This window comes from Euprymna scolopes, chromosome 1 (assembly GCF_053919585.1).
Source record: "Euprymna scolopes isolate OS-2025 chromosome 1, ASM5391958v1, whole genome shotgun sequence".
Classification (NCBI taxonomy): Eukaryota; Metazoa; Mollusca; class Cephalopoda; order Sepiida; family Sepiolidae; genus Euprymna; species Euprymna scolopes.
The window spans coordinates 77,547,556-77,566,753 of record NC_136482.1 but is presented as its reverse complement, the minus strand read 5'-3'; the positions used below and the strand labels follow the sequence as shown (position 1 = coordinate 77,566,753).

Sequence of the window (19,198 nt, the reverse complement as noted above, 5' to 3'; positions counted from 1 at the left end):
TTGTCAATCAAATCTATAAGTTGGCTGCTCCAGTGTGGAAAGCTTCACATGTCTCCCTATAGTGAATTAGTCCAGCGTACCTTGTAGTCTACATTGCACTGTAGAGAACCTACTGTTAGTCGTATAAAAGTATTGTATATATAATGGCTGGAATTGAATTTTACAAGTATCTTGACTAAATTGTGCATTAAACAGAAGCATTTGTTAAGAACGCGTCCCTGTTATGTTAAAAAACCTACTGTTGATTTTATATACCTGGTCTTTCTAATTTTGTGGTTATAATTGCTTTAATTTAACATTCAAATTAAAATGTCGAGTGACAGTGTTCAATTGGGCTTAAAACAGAATCATTTATTTCGAACGTTCCTTTGTCATATCAAAGAAACTACTTTCGATTTTTATGTAGGGTCTCCTTGCTGGTGTTATAATAAAACTTCTCAAATGCACTTGTTATGTTTGGCTGTGTAAAGTGTTAACTTTTGTCGAAACCCCTTTTTCCCTCTTTCATCGGATCATTTCGATTATTGATTATCGATACTTACCAGTGGAATTCCGATATAAAACTAATCTACGAAACATAATACAAAAAGTAGGTTTGTGTTAAATTTCATAAAAAGCAACCTAGTCGTTTCGCAGATCACAGAAAACGACCTCATTCACTGACAAAGTTCACTTTATATGATATTAGATAAATAACTAGGTGCATAGAATATAGATATATGGATAGATTATAAATAGATAGACAGAAAATAGATAGATATGTAGATGAAGAAATAGATTAGAAATTTAAAAAAATGAGATTATGATTAAAAATAATCTAAACATTCTGTAAAAATTTGGAAGCATGCAGTTATTTAACAGCAGTATGCTTGTAATATTAATCAACAAATTTAGCAAGACATTGAATGGATACCGAATATTGTTTTCATATTATCATCTGAGCATTATTTGTACGAAACAATCCTAGAAAGTGAGATAATCATAATTATTTAATGTTTAAATTAGCGAGCTTTTTTATGAAGACAATATTATTTAGGGGCCTTAAAAAGAATAAAAGTAACTAATTAAACGTAAATGGAACTTAATTTCCACATTTATAGAATAGTATCAGGTAGACAAAAAGTTCTTGCAGTTTTTAACTTTTAAATTCAGGTGAACATATTCCGGCTCAAACAAAAATGTATTGATTGAAATAAGCAACTTCAGAATCAACACACTTTAAACAAAGCAAAAACAAGTGTGTTTATGTCAGTAACGTGAAAATACCCACTTCTGGTGGCGCTTAAGTCGCTGAAGGCGTTTTTGATAGGTTTTTGAAGCATTTCTCAGGCAGAATTTGTCGAGGTACTTGAAAAAGTGGTAGTCAGTAAGTAAGAACTCTGGAGAGTATAGCAAATAAGGCAGAGTTTTGTACCCCAATTAGTTAAACTTCTGTAGGGTTTGTGTAGCAACGCGCAGTTTGACATTGTCGTGGGGGGATCTCAACTGACCTGTTGATTAATGCTGGGCGTTGTTGTCGAAGTTTCTGATGCATTTCATCTATATGTTAGCAGTACATTTCTTCCGTAATGGTTTCGCCTGCATTGTAAAATCTGTAAAGGATGAGACTCGTCGAAAACTACCAAACAGTCACCATTACCTTCTTTTTGTGCAACTCTAGCATCGGGAAGCGTTGTGGAGCTTCGTCGGCGTGTGACCGCTGAGCTAGGCGTCGACGGTTATCGTAAATAATCAACTTTTTATTGCAAGACACAACCCTGTCGAGAAACGGGTCGTTCTTGTTGCGTAAAAAAGGGAATGTAAGCAGTTTTTTGGCTGTTGTTCAATTGGTGAGGCATCAATTTATTACATTTTTGTCATTCTAATGTTTTCTAGTAGTTGGAAATTATTATATATGCTACGTCTAATTCAGAAGCAAGTTCTCGAACAGTTGTGCGTAAAGTTGCATCGACTAATGCTCTTAATTGATCGTTGTCAACATCCGATGGCCGATCACTACGATCATCATTTTCAAGACTCTCATCTTTTTTAAACCTCTATTGTCTTGTCCGTCCAGTAGCAATTCCTTTGCTCAGGCATGTTGTTTATAGTGCGCGCTGTTTCATCAGCTTTTAGGCCTAGCTTTAAGTGAAATAAAAAGCTGTGCAAATATGCATATCTTTGTATTTTGTATTCATCGTACGAAAAAAACAACAATGGTTTTAAAACGAGTATAACTTTAAGAATTAGATAAAGCGAAAAACGCAAATCCAAATATATATATAGTAAATATATTATCACGAATTTTTTTTTTTGGAACACGCATCATTTTAATCAAAATTAAAATGTTCGTAAGAACTTTCTTCTTAATCTAAATGTTGAATGAACAGGTGACCATACTGTAGACCTTGTTTTGCACTTCGTGTATATATATATATATATATATATATATATATATATATATGTATATATATATAGGAGTTGAAGATGTTTTGGTTTAAGGAGTTGTTACTAATCCCTTTGCTAATTGATGTAGGTATATGTTTTATAATAGATTAAGGCTGGTTAGATAGTGGGTTAACATAGATGGGATTAGCGTTATCCTTCTTATATGGGTCATAACACACCTTTCTTAAATTTAAGGTTACATTAAAAAATTACTATTCTAACAATTTAAACAATTTCAACTTTTAGGCTTATTCTGCTAAACTCATTGAGGATAATGTTTTCCATTCTCTCGCATTTAAGACCTAGAGTATTTTATAATCCTAAGCCCGTCGTCTTTATATAGGCCGATGTTTTCAACTTCGATGGTCCTAGTTAGGCTATATAAACATATACACCTACGAGATCTGTCAATTCAGTTGAATCCAGAGATGCAATCGACACGTCAAATTAACTATTTGATCTTTCTTTGTTACCTCCCTGAAAAGTTCATTCGTGATAGAGGGGTAGTAGTTTTCGATATCAAATTGTAGAAAGGAGTCATTTTGTTTATTAATTATGCTTGAGAACCACTTAATCGTATCATTTGTATTAGTCCATAGGTTACGATTGTATGCAGATTTAATATGGCTCTTAATTCTCTTCAAAATATTTTGATGATCCTACCTATCTCGAGTCTAGTTGGATTAATAAGTCTAGTTGGAGGTTTGTTAATAAAGTCAGGTTTGTGATCTTTCAAGAGTATATACGCTTCTTTATTACTTATTTTACCTACTCTGTTGCTGATTTCCAGTTTATCTGTTATTGCGTTACTGTCTTCATTTACTTTTCTAATAATGTCTAAGTTTGATTTTTTTTATGGTTTATAGTAATGTTTTCCTTAAGAAGTTTATCACAGTAGTGTTTGAATATATGGATAAGTGACATTCAAACATATAGATATATAGCAAAAACTGGTTTTGTATTACTGTACAAATAGATTCGAAAAAGTTGTCAAAAAACAAATATATAACAAATAAATGTTATCAAAGGCAAGATAAGTTACTTTTCTACCAAACAGGATATATTTTTGTGTTTTTATTCAATGTAACATATTTATTCAACTCGAAAAAAATGCAGTGTTTACCGATGCATTGGACAATTCAAAATGGCGGCCGACTCTAGCTTACACACGGTAAGTTCGAGAAAAGGTGTTATAAATAATAAACTAGACAAAATACTATTAAAAAACACCGAATCTATGTCAACCTATGTCACGGTAATATATATTGAGCAAATTTCTAACAGTATTTTGTCTAGTTTATTATTTATAACACCTTTTCTCGAACTTACCGTATTTAAGAGAGAGTTGGCCGCCATTTTGAATTGTCCAATACATCGGTAAACACTGCATGTTTTTCGAGCTGAATAAATGTTACATTGAATAAAAACACAAAAAATATATCCAGTTTGGTAGAAAAGTAACTTATCTTGCCTTTAATAACATTTATTTGTTATATATTTGTTTTTTGACAACTTTTTCGAGTCTATGTGTACAGTAATATAAACCCCAAAAACCATATAGTAAAACACAGTAGTGTTTAAAAATATATGGTTAATTGGCAGTTTTACTCATTTAGAACTTCTTTAAAGCTTCACAGCTCATTCATTTTCCAACCACATTTCAAAAAATTATTACAGTTTATAGATAACCTTCTCAGATATGTTGTGAAAAACAATTATCGTTCATTAAAACAAAAGTTATGACAGATTTACTGGTGTTCACAATCGTAACCTTTAGTAAGGATTTCAGCGGCTTTATTTCTGACTGGTTTCTATAGTAACCAAGTCGCTTCAGCGATTAGTGTTGCTACTAAATCATCACTCTTGCGGAAAAAGAAGAAACAAGTGAAACATAGAGTATGAACGTAGACGAGTGCCGTACATTGTTTTATGATTATGTGTATGTTATGTTTATGGGGGGGACTGTAATCAAACAAGGAACAAACGAATTTACTGGAAGTATGGAAAAATGCGAGCATGAAAATAATATGTTTATGTTTAAACTTAGAAAAGGACTAGATATCCTAGTAAAATATATTAAAGTTATACCTTTAAATACTGCAGCATTAAGAATTAAAAAAAAAGCAATTTGATATTATATAATCAATTCTTAATGCTACAATATTTTAGGTTATAAAATTATTAAATTTTATTACTCGAATATCTTGTTTTTTTCTATTCTATTAGAATACTAATATATATATATATATATATATATATATATATATATATATATATATATACACACATACACACAAAGTGCAAAACGAGGTTAACAGTAGTGGCATAAGAAATAAAAGTATAAACAAATGAAAAACAACCGTCCCATAAATTTGTAAGATATATTTACTTATGATAATTCTGTTTCCTAACAATAAAAAAAACATCAAATAAATCACATTTTTATTTTAGAAATACAATTATCTAATTTCACAAATTATATTTTACTAGTAATATTTTTTCGCATTGTAAGCCCTATTTTCCGTTAAAGTTAAGCAAAAGAAAATTATATAAAAAAAAATGTCAAAAAGACAGATTATCACACTGAACAACGAGATTATTGACCTGAACATACTGGAATACTTTGTTTGGACATGAGTGAGATAACATCACTAACATGACCGCCCACAACACCAAAGCCAGCCTGATCGCCAGCTCTTGCGTAAAACGCATGCTCGGTGATACGAGTGAAGGCGGTACGATTGAATTGATGGCAGTACTACTACATAATCAAGTTACTTGAATTGATTATTTTAAAAATAAAAGTTTAAAAATAAACCTAATAGTTTTGTGTTTTTTTGTTTGTTAAGGACGACACATTTATCGTTCTATACTGTAGTTATATACGCTGAATATTCGATTGTAAGAATCGAATTCCAAATTTCACCGACAAACTAAACACCGATAAACTAAACGCTAGTATAGGATTAATGATAATCAGGCCCTGAAGGCCTTAGATTTTATATAATATATAATATAATAAAGCAGGCAGTTTCATGGTGCGTTTTTTCTTTTCTTTTTCATTTATTTTTAACAATGTGTGGTTAGTGTCCAAGTGGCTCGAAGTTCTCTACTAGACAAATGTTGTAATCTGATTTTAATCTCATCATTTTGCCATAATTCGTTAAAAACAGAAAATGTAAACAAAGGGATAACGCGTCCCAATAACAATCTCTTCGCAAAATTTAAAAAAAACAACATTGAGGCATAATTAGATAAGATTTAGATCGGGTGTAAAAAGTAACGAGATATTCCTAACTCGTTACTCAAGCTCTATCCGAAGTAAAATACTAAAGGATGATTAACTTGTCGGCAAGAACTCGAAATGCAACTGTAGAACCCTCACGAAATGCACCAATCTTTAAAACGTTCTATCTTTCCTATAGGTTCGAAAAATTATCGTAAATTACCAGAAATTCCGACATATTCAAACCAAACCTTCCGAACACTAGCAACGTCATCACACAAAGCTATTTATTTTTCATTACTTGAAATACAGAAATAGAGAAGTTACAGGGGTAGAGTAGAGATTACTAATTAGTGAAATCAAGAGTGTATTGACCATGCATTACAATAGGAAAATGCGATTTATATCAGATAAGAAACAGTCACAAAAAATTATATAACTTTTACATGATGAAAAAAATACAAACATTAGAATAAAGAAAAACAATCTCATTTAATCTATTATTAAATAGGTATTTTGCTATATTTACATTTTACTAGAAGACTTAATTAATGTTTGTCATTCGAATATATATATCGGATCAATCAGGTGTGGTTTTTACCAGCTTAATTTTTTCACAGCAAAAATTTTTCTTGTGTAGATTTTAAGAGACAAATAATTACTGACTCCGTTGCGATTATGCTTAGAAATTAATCTATAGCAATATTGCCATTATTAGGACTATGTAAAACATCAAAAGGATATACGAGTGATTAATACAAATTCAATTTATCTAGTTTTCGATATTTAATTTGTTTTGTAATCTTAACATGTATACAATTAATAAAACACAAGTTGTTATTTAATCCTCATTCACGGCAAATATGTATGAATTTGCATATCAGATACGTATACCTTTTTTTGAATTGGCTATTATGTGCATCGAATTCATTGTTAATAACGCACTATTACAGTATCAAACCTGTCGACTATAAGTGCCACAGTAAAAGTGTTTAATCATCATATATAACGAACAATGTATCATGAAGAAACAATAATAAAATATAGTTTGTTGATACACCATAAATAAGTAAGCAAGAAATAAAGATTAAATATATATTTAAATTAAAAATATAATGCAATGTTGAATTAAAATAATTCGTTGTTTACAGACCAACACTTTGCAAGCATTGTTTTACAACAACGAATAGCGGTTTTCATTATTATTACGTATGCGTTTTGTGAGCGTGTGTTTGATTGAGAAATAGTCTTAAATGGAAAGACGAGTTTTCTGGACTAAAAAGCAATCTGACTTGAATGCTTGCCATTTAAATCTATTTATACGACACTATCGATTGTCTGGCTAACAGACCACACCCAGGTAGCAAATGATCAACCAACGAAATGAAACTAGCATTGAGGACGAAAGAAATTGAAAAACAATAATTTGGAATTTTATTGTTTGTATATTAGCAGGATCACTAAGCATTGTTCACGAGTTATGTTCATGGTGAAAACATGGCAAATGTCAATTTAGAAAGCGTAAACGATCTAATCTGGAAAGTAGTGAGCATACCAGAAAACATTAACAATCTTAACCAGCAGAATTATCAGGAATAAACAGGATAAAGGCTCTAGAATTTGAGTTATTTATTATCTCTATACATACATTGTACCTATTTACTATGCCTCCCCACGGGACAGAGTTAGACACCAGGGTCGTTTTTTTAACGTGGAGAAAAGGTACACAAATAAAAATTGTCTCAGTCGTGAAGGATTTCTCCTCCACCGAAAGAGAACAAGAAATAGAAGTGCAGCATTTGAAGAACAGATAATACACTTTGATCTTGTCCCGAAGGTCGAGTATATACATACATTGTAACAGCATCAAAATAGTATCATCATTATTCTAATTTAAATTGGATTTGTCTTGAATAGTTGAAAAATGAAATGTACTCCTTCCATACATTTTTATAAAAAAAAATAATTCTAGTACTACTACAACTACTGATATAATGATAATAATAACAAAATGATACATTATTACTTTTATACATATTATATATATATATATAAGTGAAAGTGTGTGTGTGTGTGTGTGTGTGTGTGTGTGTGTACATTTCGCTACACAATAGCTCTGTAAATTTTTAGTCTACTTTGATATACAGGGTATTGAGATTTGGGAAAATCTTTGTAATTCGTTTTCGGCCAGAAATTTGGCTGTTAATTCGTCAAAGTTTAACGATTTGATCCTCGAGAATTTTGGCTGTAAACACTTGAAATTGGAGATATAGATTCCTTGGACATGAATCTAACTTAATAACTTGATATAAGCCGGAAACAATAAATGTTAAGGGGTCATAATAGGGGTCAAAATTTAAAAAAAATAACTGTGTTTTTTTTTTTTTTGCTCAACATCCACCTCCAAACACTCGGACAACGAGGGGATGAAATGCTAGCATATAATATTAGTCAACCGATAACGATCAAAGTACTGCCGCTACCTAATGCTACTGATGAAAATAATTTTTCATGTACATTTATTTGTTTAAAATTTAATGTTTTATATTCTTTAAAAATTTTAGCGTATTTATTTCCATTATTTCTTATTCCATTAATCGTTACATTATTTAATGTCCCACTGGGAAACACTATTAAAAGCTTCTGAACGTTTTTATACTTTTTTCTGCTTAGCATCGATCGATCTCATCATAATGAATGATGCGGAACAGCCTGATATATTAAAAAATACCAATTTATTAATTAAATTATGAAAACAATGTTCGGTCGGTTTATAGGATCATGGCTTCTCATGAACGTCTCTTATCATTGTCTTTTTAGAATGCCCATGTCATTGAGCCTAGAAAGTGCAACATGTCCGAGAGTGTCTCTTTTTCCAAACTTGTTTCAATAAACTTCTTATCAATTCATTTTTATAAACGTTACATATAATCATATACTACAAGTATCTGTATGATTTATCCATTTTGTTAAATATAAATGAAAAATTGAATAATTTATTATACTTAAAATAGATTAAGAAAGTTAAAAAATAGTAACTTCAAATTTGTAGAAAAAAGGTCATGTGACGTGTGTAATTTGACAATTGAAATATTTTTGAATCAAAATAAATATATTCATTAAAAATATTACAATTGCAAATAACATAGTTTATTTTGCATAATGATGTCTAAGCTTAATTTTAGAAAAAAAAATGGTGAATAATGTAAGAAGTCATATAATTATTATTTTCCCTAATACCTAAGCAAATAATAAGTGTATTTCCTTTTGCTTTGGACGAATACTGAAATGTACAGATGTCGCGAGAAAAAAACGATGAATACAAATTCATGGTACGAACCCATTGGAAAAGTATCCGTCAAATCATATATTTAAGTAAGTGCCAAATTTTTAAATTTATTATTCGAATCCTTTCTATAAAATTCTGTTGTTTTTCTATTAAGGTTATATATTGGGGCATGCACACCTTAGTCAATAGAAACCAGCAATAAAATAGAAAATGAAATTAATTAAAAACACTGATATAATCTAAGTTACAAGTAAACTTGTGGGGAATATTTCACGAAGTGTTTTATAGAACTTAGTTTGTATACTGATGATATATTGATGCAGTATAAGGGGCAAATGATTCTGTGTCTATTTTAGAAGTATTAATTAATGTAACTTGTTAAATTGAGACATTAACTAGAAGATGTAAGAGAAGAAATAGAAATATTTGGTATTGACAAAATTGGTACGAACAGAGAACCATTACTATTCTAACGTATCAGTTTCAATTGATTTCCCCTTTAGTCTAAGTTATCCACACATGTGTATTCACACCACTGCATAACAATTAGCAACTGAGAATAGTTATCAAATTCTAGAGGACATATATATATATATATATATATATATATATATATATATATATATATATATATATATATACATATATTATAACATGTCTGGTAAACACTTATAGGATCAAACCATACACTTCGTCGTCTTGCATTTTTACGTTACGTAAAAATTTATGAAAACATATAATCTCTATGCTAGAAATGGAATATTTGAAGCAATTAATCTTATTCACTTACAGTTTATGTGCCTTTAATTAATTCTATTCAAGTGAAAATAGCATAAACACAACTTTGTAGAAACCTTATTTAGATTACATGCATAATTCCTTGCCAGTAAAAATAACGTCTTGAATTAATGGCATAATTATTAAATCAATAAATATTACTTTGTTTTCGCATAAGATGCCTCCATAAATAATAAACGTCCATGGAATCTTATATGCAAAATATACAGAATACTAAATAATTTATGTTTCAGAATATGTATGATGTTTAAATAATTCGTGTTTTGGGAGTTCTGTCCATTCAATGTGTTCCAATAAAGACACATTATACGCCATTGTATGATACACTTAATATTATGAATATGCTTGTATTTATTTAAAGTAAACCTATTTGGATCGTAATGAGACGTTTTCAAGTAAAGATACAAGTAAAGATATTTTACGACCGGGCAACGCCAGCCAGCCATCTCGTCTATAACATTGTGAACCCGGTTTTGTCTTGTATTGGTCCTTTATTGGCTCTAATTGATATGCATTGCCTCCTACTTGATAGTGGAATAATGAAGCAAGTAAATACAACAGTTACTATTATTAATCAAACTTTCGCATCTATAAAAATCTAATAATAATAAATCATTTTATAAAATATATCTGCATAGTCCGACTCTCACTGGGGAGCAGTAATAGTTTGCGGCGATAACATGCAGGTTCTGTTCGAATTTTAATAAAAACAATTAAGGAAATGCGGAAATTACTATGAATTAATAAAAGTACGAAAAATGGTTCATTAGAATAAAATGGAAAGTAAAAGCAGAAATTTTAGAGGTTATGGATTGTTTAAAGTGATCGAAATCCGCGGTAGCAGTCCTAGCTTTTTCCGTTTGTTGTCCAAGTCTTCCTCTTCTTCTCAACTCTTCCAGCAATAATAATAAATTAAATTCCAGTTTATATTGTCTTTTACTAATGTGTAAAACAAAACAATTACGACTCTTTTTTCTCACTTCTTTGAGTATTGTCATGTTAATAACAGCATTGGAAATAAACATTTCAAATCTCATGTTAAGAACGCCTTTTGGGAGAGACACCACCAATCTCCCCATCGTAAAAACGGCATTCGGATAAGATACCCCGACATTCCAATGTAAAGAACGGCTTCAGGAGGCAACGGCCTTTTTATTAGGTGGAATATCTGAAGATAATTTCCTGAAATTTAGCCGTGATAATCGTTTCCAACATGCCCATCCGGAAATACTAAATATAATTTTGGGTTAGCAGTGTCGGGATAAGAGAAGTAGATTTGTTTATCGCGCATGTGTACAACCATCGCAGCTAGTGAATTACATGTCTTTATATCTCTATATGTGTATTCTCCGCAAAATTTGAATGGGATTTTCTTAATCAGCATAGTCGAAAACATATAAAAGTAGTCATTCTATAGAAAATTGTTGAGGTGGACCTAATGTACAATCCTCCTCCAAATTCAATTACCGTGGCCGCAATCTAGCAAGACCAAAAAACAATTTTTAATACAATACTCGACCGAATTCAATTTCCTATACAATGAAATTCACGTTAAAACTGTAGCGAAGGTCATCAGTGTAAAAATTCAGTATTTGTGCCTAAAACCAGACCCTAACTTGCAAACATGCGTAAAGGTCTGGAAGCAAAACATGGAAAATATGGAAAATATCTAAACAGGTAATCTTGCAGAATTTAACCTGGATTCTCGCGATATCACGTCAATCATGGATAGGGATCGACTGGCAATCATCGGATTAAGACGGAGGCTAATTTTAAAACAAACAAGCCGGAAAAATAGAAATACACTACCTTAAAATAACAAAATCAAACCGTATGTTGACTGAATATAAATGTTTTATTTATTTTCTTTTAGCAAATTACTTATCACCAAATATTTTCAAGACAAGTAGATGTTTTATTTTTAAACATAAATTGTTAAGTTTTGCAAGATTGTTTTTCTTTTTTTTTTTACTCAATGGGAGTGATTTTTTTAGAAAAGCTACAAAATGTTTACGAAAATCAGATATTGTTAGGTGAGAGAGCGAGCGAGATAGAGAGGAATACATGTTTGTTGTTTTGTTTTCGAAGTGATAGGGAGAAAGAGAGAGACAGAAAGAAACAGAGAGAGAGAGAGAGAGAGTTAGAACGAATATATACAACGTGATAATCCAATCGAAAACGCAGGTTTAAATTAAATATATATAAATGAATTATTTAACAAAAATGTAACTATGTTTGTAAAGAATGTACCTGAGTTTGTAAAAATATTACTGAAAAACGGTACAAATCGAGTGTAGTGAGCAATTTAAATATAGGGCAAAAGTAGATATAATTGCGACGCCATGTGTGAATGGTGTATTTACGTCCGTTGAGCATAGTAATACTGTTATTACAGATTATAGGGATGACTAGAGATCATCCAATCAGATAGAGCGAAATTATTCTGGGAATAATTTATTATTTTTTTGTAACGAAAAAAGGAAAGATTATGTTATGTAAATGTGTTTATAATCTACTTGGGAAGGATGAACTCCCATACATATCCTAAGTGATGACTGGGAGTTGTAGGAGTAATTGTTTAGAGGGAGAATAGGAACTACTTCCTCTAAAAGAGGTTGCGATGGTGATAATGTTTCTCCTATCATGTTATTTAGGATTTTATTATAACGACTAAATGTGTGTAAAATTCCGGTTAAAGTTACATAAGATAGTTGCTTATAGTTTAAGAGATAATACATTCGTATGTGCCATCTGTTGTTGTTGTTGTTGTTGTTGTTGTTGTTGTTGTTGTTCTACTGTTCTTTGGTTGTGGAAAGAATTTCTGCAATCAAATATTATAATGACCAACATAGGTTACATGGTCTCGGCAGTAATTTATTCTTTTTTTTCTATAATTAGCTTCTTTGGAAAATGTGAGTAGCTCTATTATCTAGTCCATTTTTAGGCGAGTAATACTGAAAATAGTCTTGGACATATTTTTTTTCTCAGGGGATTATTGGCAGAATTTATGCTTTACTTTTTTACATATGATACGACCTATAATTTGTATTTAGAATCGCCTCTTACGTTTACACATTCTTGGCAATCCTCCAAAAATCTTCGTAGAATGATATTGGATGTACTTTCCACTTTCACTAGTATTTTTCGTCTGATTTCGGCATTCTTTGTAGATACTAGTCGCTGGCCGAAAATAAGGCATTTAAAAAGCATCTGCCGAAAATCCGTTAGGCTACAGTCGTTACAATACTTGTGTACGATTGACGCAAACGGTAAATAACCTTCTATGTTCAGTTTATCAAAATTAGAACATGCCTTTTCATTATATTTGAAAGAACGACGGTTATTTATCGTTTTTCTTTGCAAGTCTGCTTGTTTTCATAATTTTCTGTTGATAATTTCAGTCGCCGATAAAATTTATCTAAATGATGTACTCTTAGTATGAAAGCTGCAATTTACTAGTGTAGTCTGATGTAATGCGTTTAAAAAGTTAATAAAATTACTTTGTACTCACCATGAACTTTATTAACATACACACACACACACACATATATATATTTATATATATATATATATATATATATATATATATATATATATATATATATATATATACTAGCATTTCAGCCCGGCGTTGCCCGGGTGTTTGGAGGTGTATGTTGAGCAAAAAAAATAAATAAATAAAAAGCGGTCATTTTTTAACTTACCACATTTACTATTGTAGGCTCAAATCAAGTTATTAAGTTAGGTCAATGTCCAGGGAAACCATATCTAAAATTTCAAGTGTTTAGACCCAAAATTGTCGGAGGAGTTTGGTAGAGTTCTCAAAGGTCAAATCGTTGAACTTTGACCCCTTAATCGCCAAATTTATGGCCAAAAACCGATCACATCGATGTTTCCAAATCCCACTACCCTGTATATCAAGTTTCGAGTCTGTAGACTTTAAATTGACAAAGTTATTGCGTAGGGAAATGTACAGACACAGCCACAGACACACAGAGACGTTCACTTTTATAGATATACAAGTATGGGTGCGCGGCGTTGCTGGGCTATTTGGAGGTGTATGCTGAGTATCAACAAAAAAAAAAACGGAACATTTTTGTAACTTTGACCCCTATTATGACCCCTTAACATTCATGGTTTTGCACTCACAGCAATTTATTAAGTTAGATACATGTCCACGGAACCAATATCTAAAATTTCAAGTGTTTAGACCCAAATTTTCGGAGGAGTTTTGAAGAGTTCTTAAAAGTCTAATCGTTGAACTTTGACCCCTTAGCAGCCAAATTTCTGGCCGAAACCCGATCCCATAGATTTTCCCAAATTTCAGTACCCTGTATATCAAATTTCGGGTCTGTAGACTAAAAATTGACAGAGTTATTGCGTAGGGAAATGTACGCAGACAGACAGACAGCCAGACACGTTCACTTTATATATATATATATATATATATATATATATATATATATATATATATATATATATATATATATATATATACCATTTCACCCCGGCGTTGCCCGGGTGTTTGAATGTGTCTGTTTAACAAAAAAAAAATGTGGTAGTAGGAAGGCACGCTCGAACTCGTACCGCGAAGGAGGAAAAGAACGAGGTAAAAACCTAACGTCTATGCTGTTACGACCACAGCTAAACTGGGAGCGACCTTTTAAAAAATAAATGCTAGACACTCTAAAGGAGAGGATAACTTTCCAAAATATCGGCGAAAAAAGTGCCCACCCTTGTAAAAAAGTGCCTTGTTGAAGGGAACGTATAAATGTTTTACCCAATTTTTCGATATTTTTCGTATGAAAGGTGGGAATTTAAAACGATACTGATCTTGGTAACATCGGTCGCATCTATTGAAAGTTTTAAGCAGACATGCAAACAGACATACATACATACATTTATATATTGATAACTAAAGATTTTCGACCGAGACCGATTAAAAAGTTTGCCCTACCTCTGAATACCCTTCATGTAAAATTTAAAATATTTAGACCAGAAATTGTCTGAGTAGTTTGGAAGAGGCCGCAGAGATCAATTTTTTAAACTTTGACGACGTTTTTGACCCCTTAACATTTATTGTTTTGGGCTCAAATAAAGTTTTTAAGTTAAATCCATGCCCAAGGAACAAATATCTAAAACTTAAAGTGTGTAGACCCAAAATTGTGGGAGGAGTTTGGTAGCGTTCTCAAAGGTCAAATCGTTGAGTTTTGACCCCTTAATCCCCAAATTTCTGGCTGAAAACCGATCACATGGATTTTCCTTAATCTCAGTACCCTATATATCAAATTTCGAGTCTTTAGACTAAAAATTGACAGAGCTGTTGCGTAGGGAAATGTACACATACAGACACACAAAGAGACGTACACTTTAAATTTTATAGATATATAGATAGATAGATAGATAGAGATATGTGTATATAAATATATACATATATAAATATATATATATGCATATATTTAGTGGAAATGGTAATTAATAAAAACTGAAGAAAGTGATCAATACCTTTGCAGAGCAGATATGCGTTTTATTTTTTATTACCGTATATTTCTGTAAAGTTACATTATTGTTTCAGCTACTTGGCCGTTTTTTTTTTGCCGTCTGTAGAATCCTCAGACTTTTGCAGAAACGGTTTTTGTAAAAGTCTGAGGAAGCTACAGACGGCAAAAAAAGCGGCCAAGTAGATGAAGCAATATGTATATATATATATATATATATATATATATATATATATATATATATATACATATATATATATATATGTATGAAGAAAGAGAGAAGAAGATTATGAGGAGTGAAAAAGAAAAAAAAAGGCCATTATTGTACATGTACTAATTTCTATCATTCACAATAGCACACACACATCTTTAGAAAATGTATCCTGGCATACAGGCAAATATTAACCAGGTCGATCAAGTCACGCATATGCGATATATGTCAGATAGAAATGTAGCCAAGTTGATCCTAACATTTAAGCTACTATTTAATTCTCTTTCCACAGAACATATGAACGACGGTCTGCATATTCAGCTGTTGTACGGTTCGAATCATTCGGCAATATCATTTCTCTGGTCCGAAATCTTATTAGTTGCTCGAGAAACCGAGAAAATATATCAAACTGAAATTTTACCGAAATGTATTGGCAAACATTGAAAGGTTCGAGCCATCTGAAATATCACAGCGGTTTTCATTATTTCACGGTTTCTTGATAACAGGCATTAAAATGCAAAAATCCAGCTAAAGTAAAATGCTTTAAGGAAAATTAAGAGCAGACTTTCTGAATAGAGTTTCCCGGTTGTATCGATGTAGATTAACCATCTACATCCTTGGTGCTAACATTGAAATGATCAAAAATACTCACTTGCGGCATTACAGTAAGGCACCAATGCAAGATCTAAGTAATTTGTAGTGTCCGTCAAATAAAATGTGTATGCTATTTTATTTATTTATAGTCCGTGCCCCCTATTTTGCGATTCAGTCTTCATCTTGAATAAATAAGCACTGTTTCTGACAAAGGGGGGATCTAATGCTGTATATCAGTTTTTTTTTTGCCAGTTGTAGTAGCTAGAGAGTATTTCTCTTTCCACACTGTCCTGTTGAGGAGGTTGTCCTATCAAAAGATTGAAATATGGATATTCTGCATTGTCGTTGGTAAGTGAAGTGGAAACCCTGCGGTAGTGAACGATCGGGCGTCGCAATGCCATATTAGTAGAAATTGGCATTGCTTTTCCTTTTTCATAGTCGAAAAAGCGTTCTTCTTTACTATCTATTTTTATCACTATTTTCTTTCTTGCTTCACTTTTTATTATTCTGTTACCAACTTCCACAAACTCTACAACCTAACTATAAAATATTTCAACAAACAAACCACTAGAAAATTCAAAATCACAACTGTCAATGTAGACACGCACTACAAGGTCTCATTATCTAACATCAGGGTCTACGTTCCAAAATTCTTGAAGTTTAAATTCGCTTGCGGGAGACAGCACCTGATCTCATTGCAATTATTCGACTATATTACTATCTTACTAGTCGACGTCTCCATCACAGACTATACTAACTTCATACTCAAAGTCGATAATCAAGATTTCCGGAGACAATGAATATATGTCTACATCAATAAAAGGTGAGGTAAACAAAGCTCATCCAAAGACCATCTGACTGCCAAACCGCGGGGTGTGGATCTCCAATGGAGCGGTAACAACAACAGAACAAGAAATAACAATACTCAAGACTTGAACATCAGAACATGGAACGTCAGAGCAATGCTCAATGCGGACTTGGGTGACAGACCACATAGAAGAACAGCACTCATACATCTGGAGCTCGAAAATACAAATATCGACATAACTGCATTGCAGGAGACAAGACTCAGCGGGGAGGACCAACTGAGAGAAGCAAGAAGAAACTATTTCTGGAAGGGCTGTCCTGTAGGTCAACCAAAAAGAGCTGGCGTCGCTTTTGCGATCAGAAAATCACATAGCCAATAGACTCGCAGAGAGTCCGAGAGGAGTCTCTGAAAGAATAATGACACTGCGAATCACCACATCCCATGACCGTAACATCACCACTATCAACGTCTATGAACCGACAATGACTTACCCAGACGAGGAAAAGGAGGCCTTTTACTCTCAGCTGAAAGACACCATAGCAAACGTCCCTGCAGCGGATAAGCTAGTTGTCCTTGGTGACTTCAATGCTAGAGTGAGCTATGACTACAATACATGGGACCCTGTTCTCGGAAAGTTTGGAAAGGTAAATGCCAATTCAAATGGAGAACTGCTGCTCTGTTTGTGCATAGAGTTTGAACTGGCAATTACGAACACTTACTTCCAACTTCGGATAAACATTACTAGTTTTGGGAACATCCCAGATCAAAAACAACCCAATCTCCTGGACTATGTTATCACAATAATGAAAGACCTCAAAGATGCCAAGAACACAAGAGCTATGCGAGGACCAGATTGCCAAACATACCACTACCTAATCAAGATTACCTTCAAGTTCTCCATAAAACCTGTGTACAGCAGGGCGACAACGAAACGCAAGAGAAGGCTAAACACATCAAAGCTCGGAGATAGAAAATGGCAAGATAGACTAAAACTTGCAATCAACTCAGCATTAGAACAAACCAACGATGAGTCTGATTCACCAGAACAAATGTGGGGCTTGCTAAGCAGGCCTGTATATTCTCCGCTGCGGCAGAGGTACTTGGTTACACAAAAAAGCGGAATACGGACTAGTTCAATGAGAATGACCAAGAGATTAGAGATGTAATAAATGAAAGAAACCAAACATTAGAATCAAAGCTAAGCAACCCGGCTAGAGCAAACCAGAAGAAGCTAAAACAAGTGATGGCAAAAGTCCAGAAAAACTAAGAGAAATGAAAAACACCTGGCGGCTGAAAAAGGCTGAAGATATGCAAAGGCAAGCGGAGGAAAACAATTCTGCAGTTTTCTTCAGATCAGTGAAGGAAGTGTATGGCCCTAGAGCCCAGATGACTAACGCCCTCTTATCAGAAGATGAAAAAACCATACTGACCCAACCAAAACAGATAATTAAAAGATGGCAAGAGTACTTCGGCACCTACTGAATGTACAATCCAATACGGATGAGGAGATCTTAAGCCACATAACAGTTTTCCCCCAGCAGATGGATCTGAATGACACACCAACTCTCGGGGAAGTAAGAAAAGCAATTAACAAAACTAAAATGAACAAATCTCCAGAAATTGACGGCATACCACCTGAAGTATACAAGTTCGGTTGAGAACCACTCATGAGAAAACTTCACTAACTAAAATGCTGGAAACAAGAAACGCTGCCACAAGAATTCAAAGATGTTATGATCATCCCAATCTACAAAAACAAAGGTGATCACAAAGACTGCAGCAATTACAGAGGTATATCTTTCCTGACCATTGCCGGGAAAATAACGGCTAAAGTGGTGTAAGTTGGCGGAAAGCCTCCTAACCGAATCGCAGTGTGGATTTAGACATGAAAGATCTACAATAGATATAATCTTCAGCTTATGGAATATAAAAAAAAAAGCCATTGAGCAGTATGCTCTTGGTCATTCTCATTGAACTAGTTCGTATTCCGCTTTTTTGTGTAGCCAAGTACCTCTCCCGCAGCGGAGAATATATGGAAGATTCAAGAAAAGGCCATTGAACAGTATTGAGAGCTCTACATAGTATTTGTAGACTTCCGTAAAGCATTTGATACAGTTGATCGAAAAATGCTGTGGAAGGTTTTTAACGTGTTTGGATGCCCCGATCACTTTGTGGAAATTATCAAACAGTTTCACGAATGAACAAAAGCGAGAGTTGTAGTAGAGAATCTAGAAAGTGAACTCTTGGAAGTAAACCACGGCACCAAACAAAGGTTCGTACTGGCCCCAACACTGTTCACCCTATTTCTGACAACTGTCCTATTGCTGCTTCATCAAAGCATCGAAGA

At 32.9% G+C, this 19,198-nt stretch overlaps 1 protein-coding gene across 1 annotated transcript; it reads left to right on the top strand.

Annotated features, from left to right (window-relative positions):
* Nucleotides 1–17,267: 17,267 nt before the first annotated feature.
* Nucleotides 17,268–18,017, top strand: LOC145280585 (protein CFDP2-like). Its single transcript, XM_080132167.1, has one exon. It carries the CDS (start codon nucleotides 17,268–17,270, stop codon nucleotides 18,015–18,017), a length of 750 nt encoding a protein of 249 aa, XP_079988293.1.
* The last annotated feature ends 1,181 nt before the right edge of the window (nucleotides 18,018–19,198 follow it).

What these genes read in the sequence shown, in the direction of transcription:
- LOC145280585 (XM_080132167.1), top strand. Translation starts at nt 17,268, where the DNA reads ATGACACTGCGAATCACCACATCCCATGACCGTAACATCACCACTATC.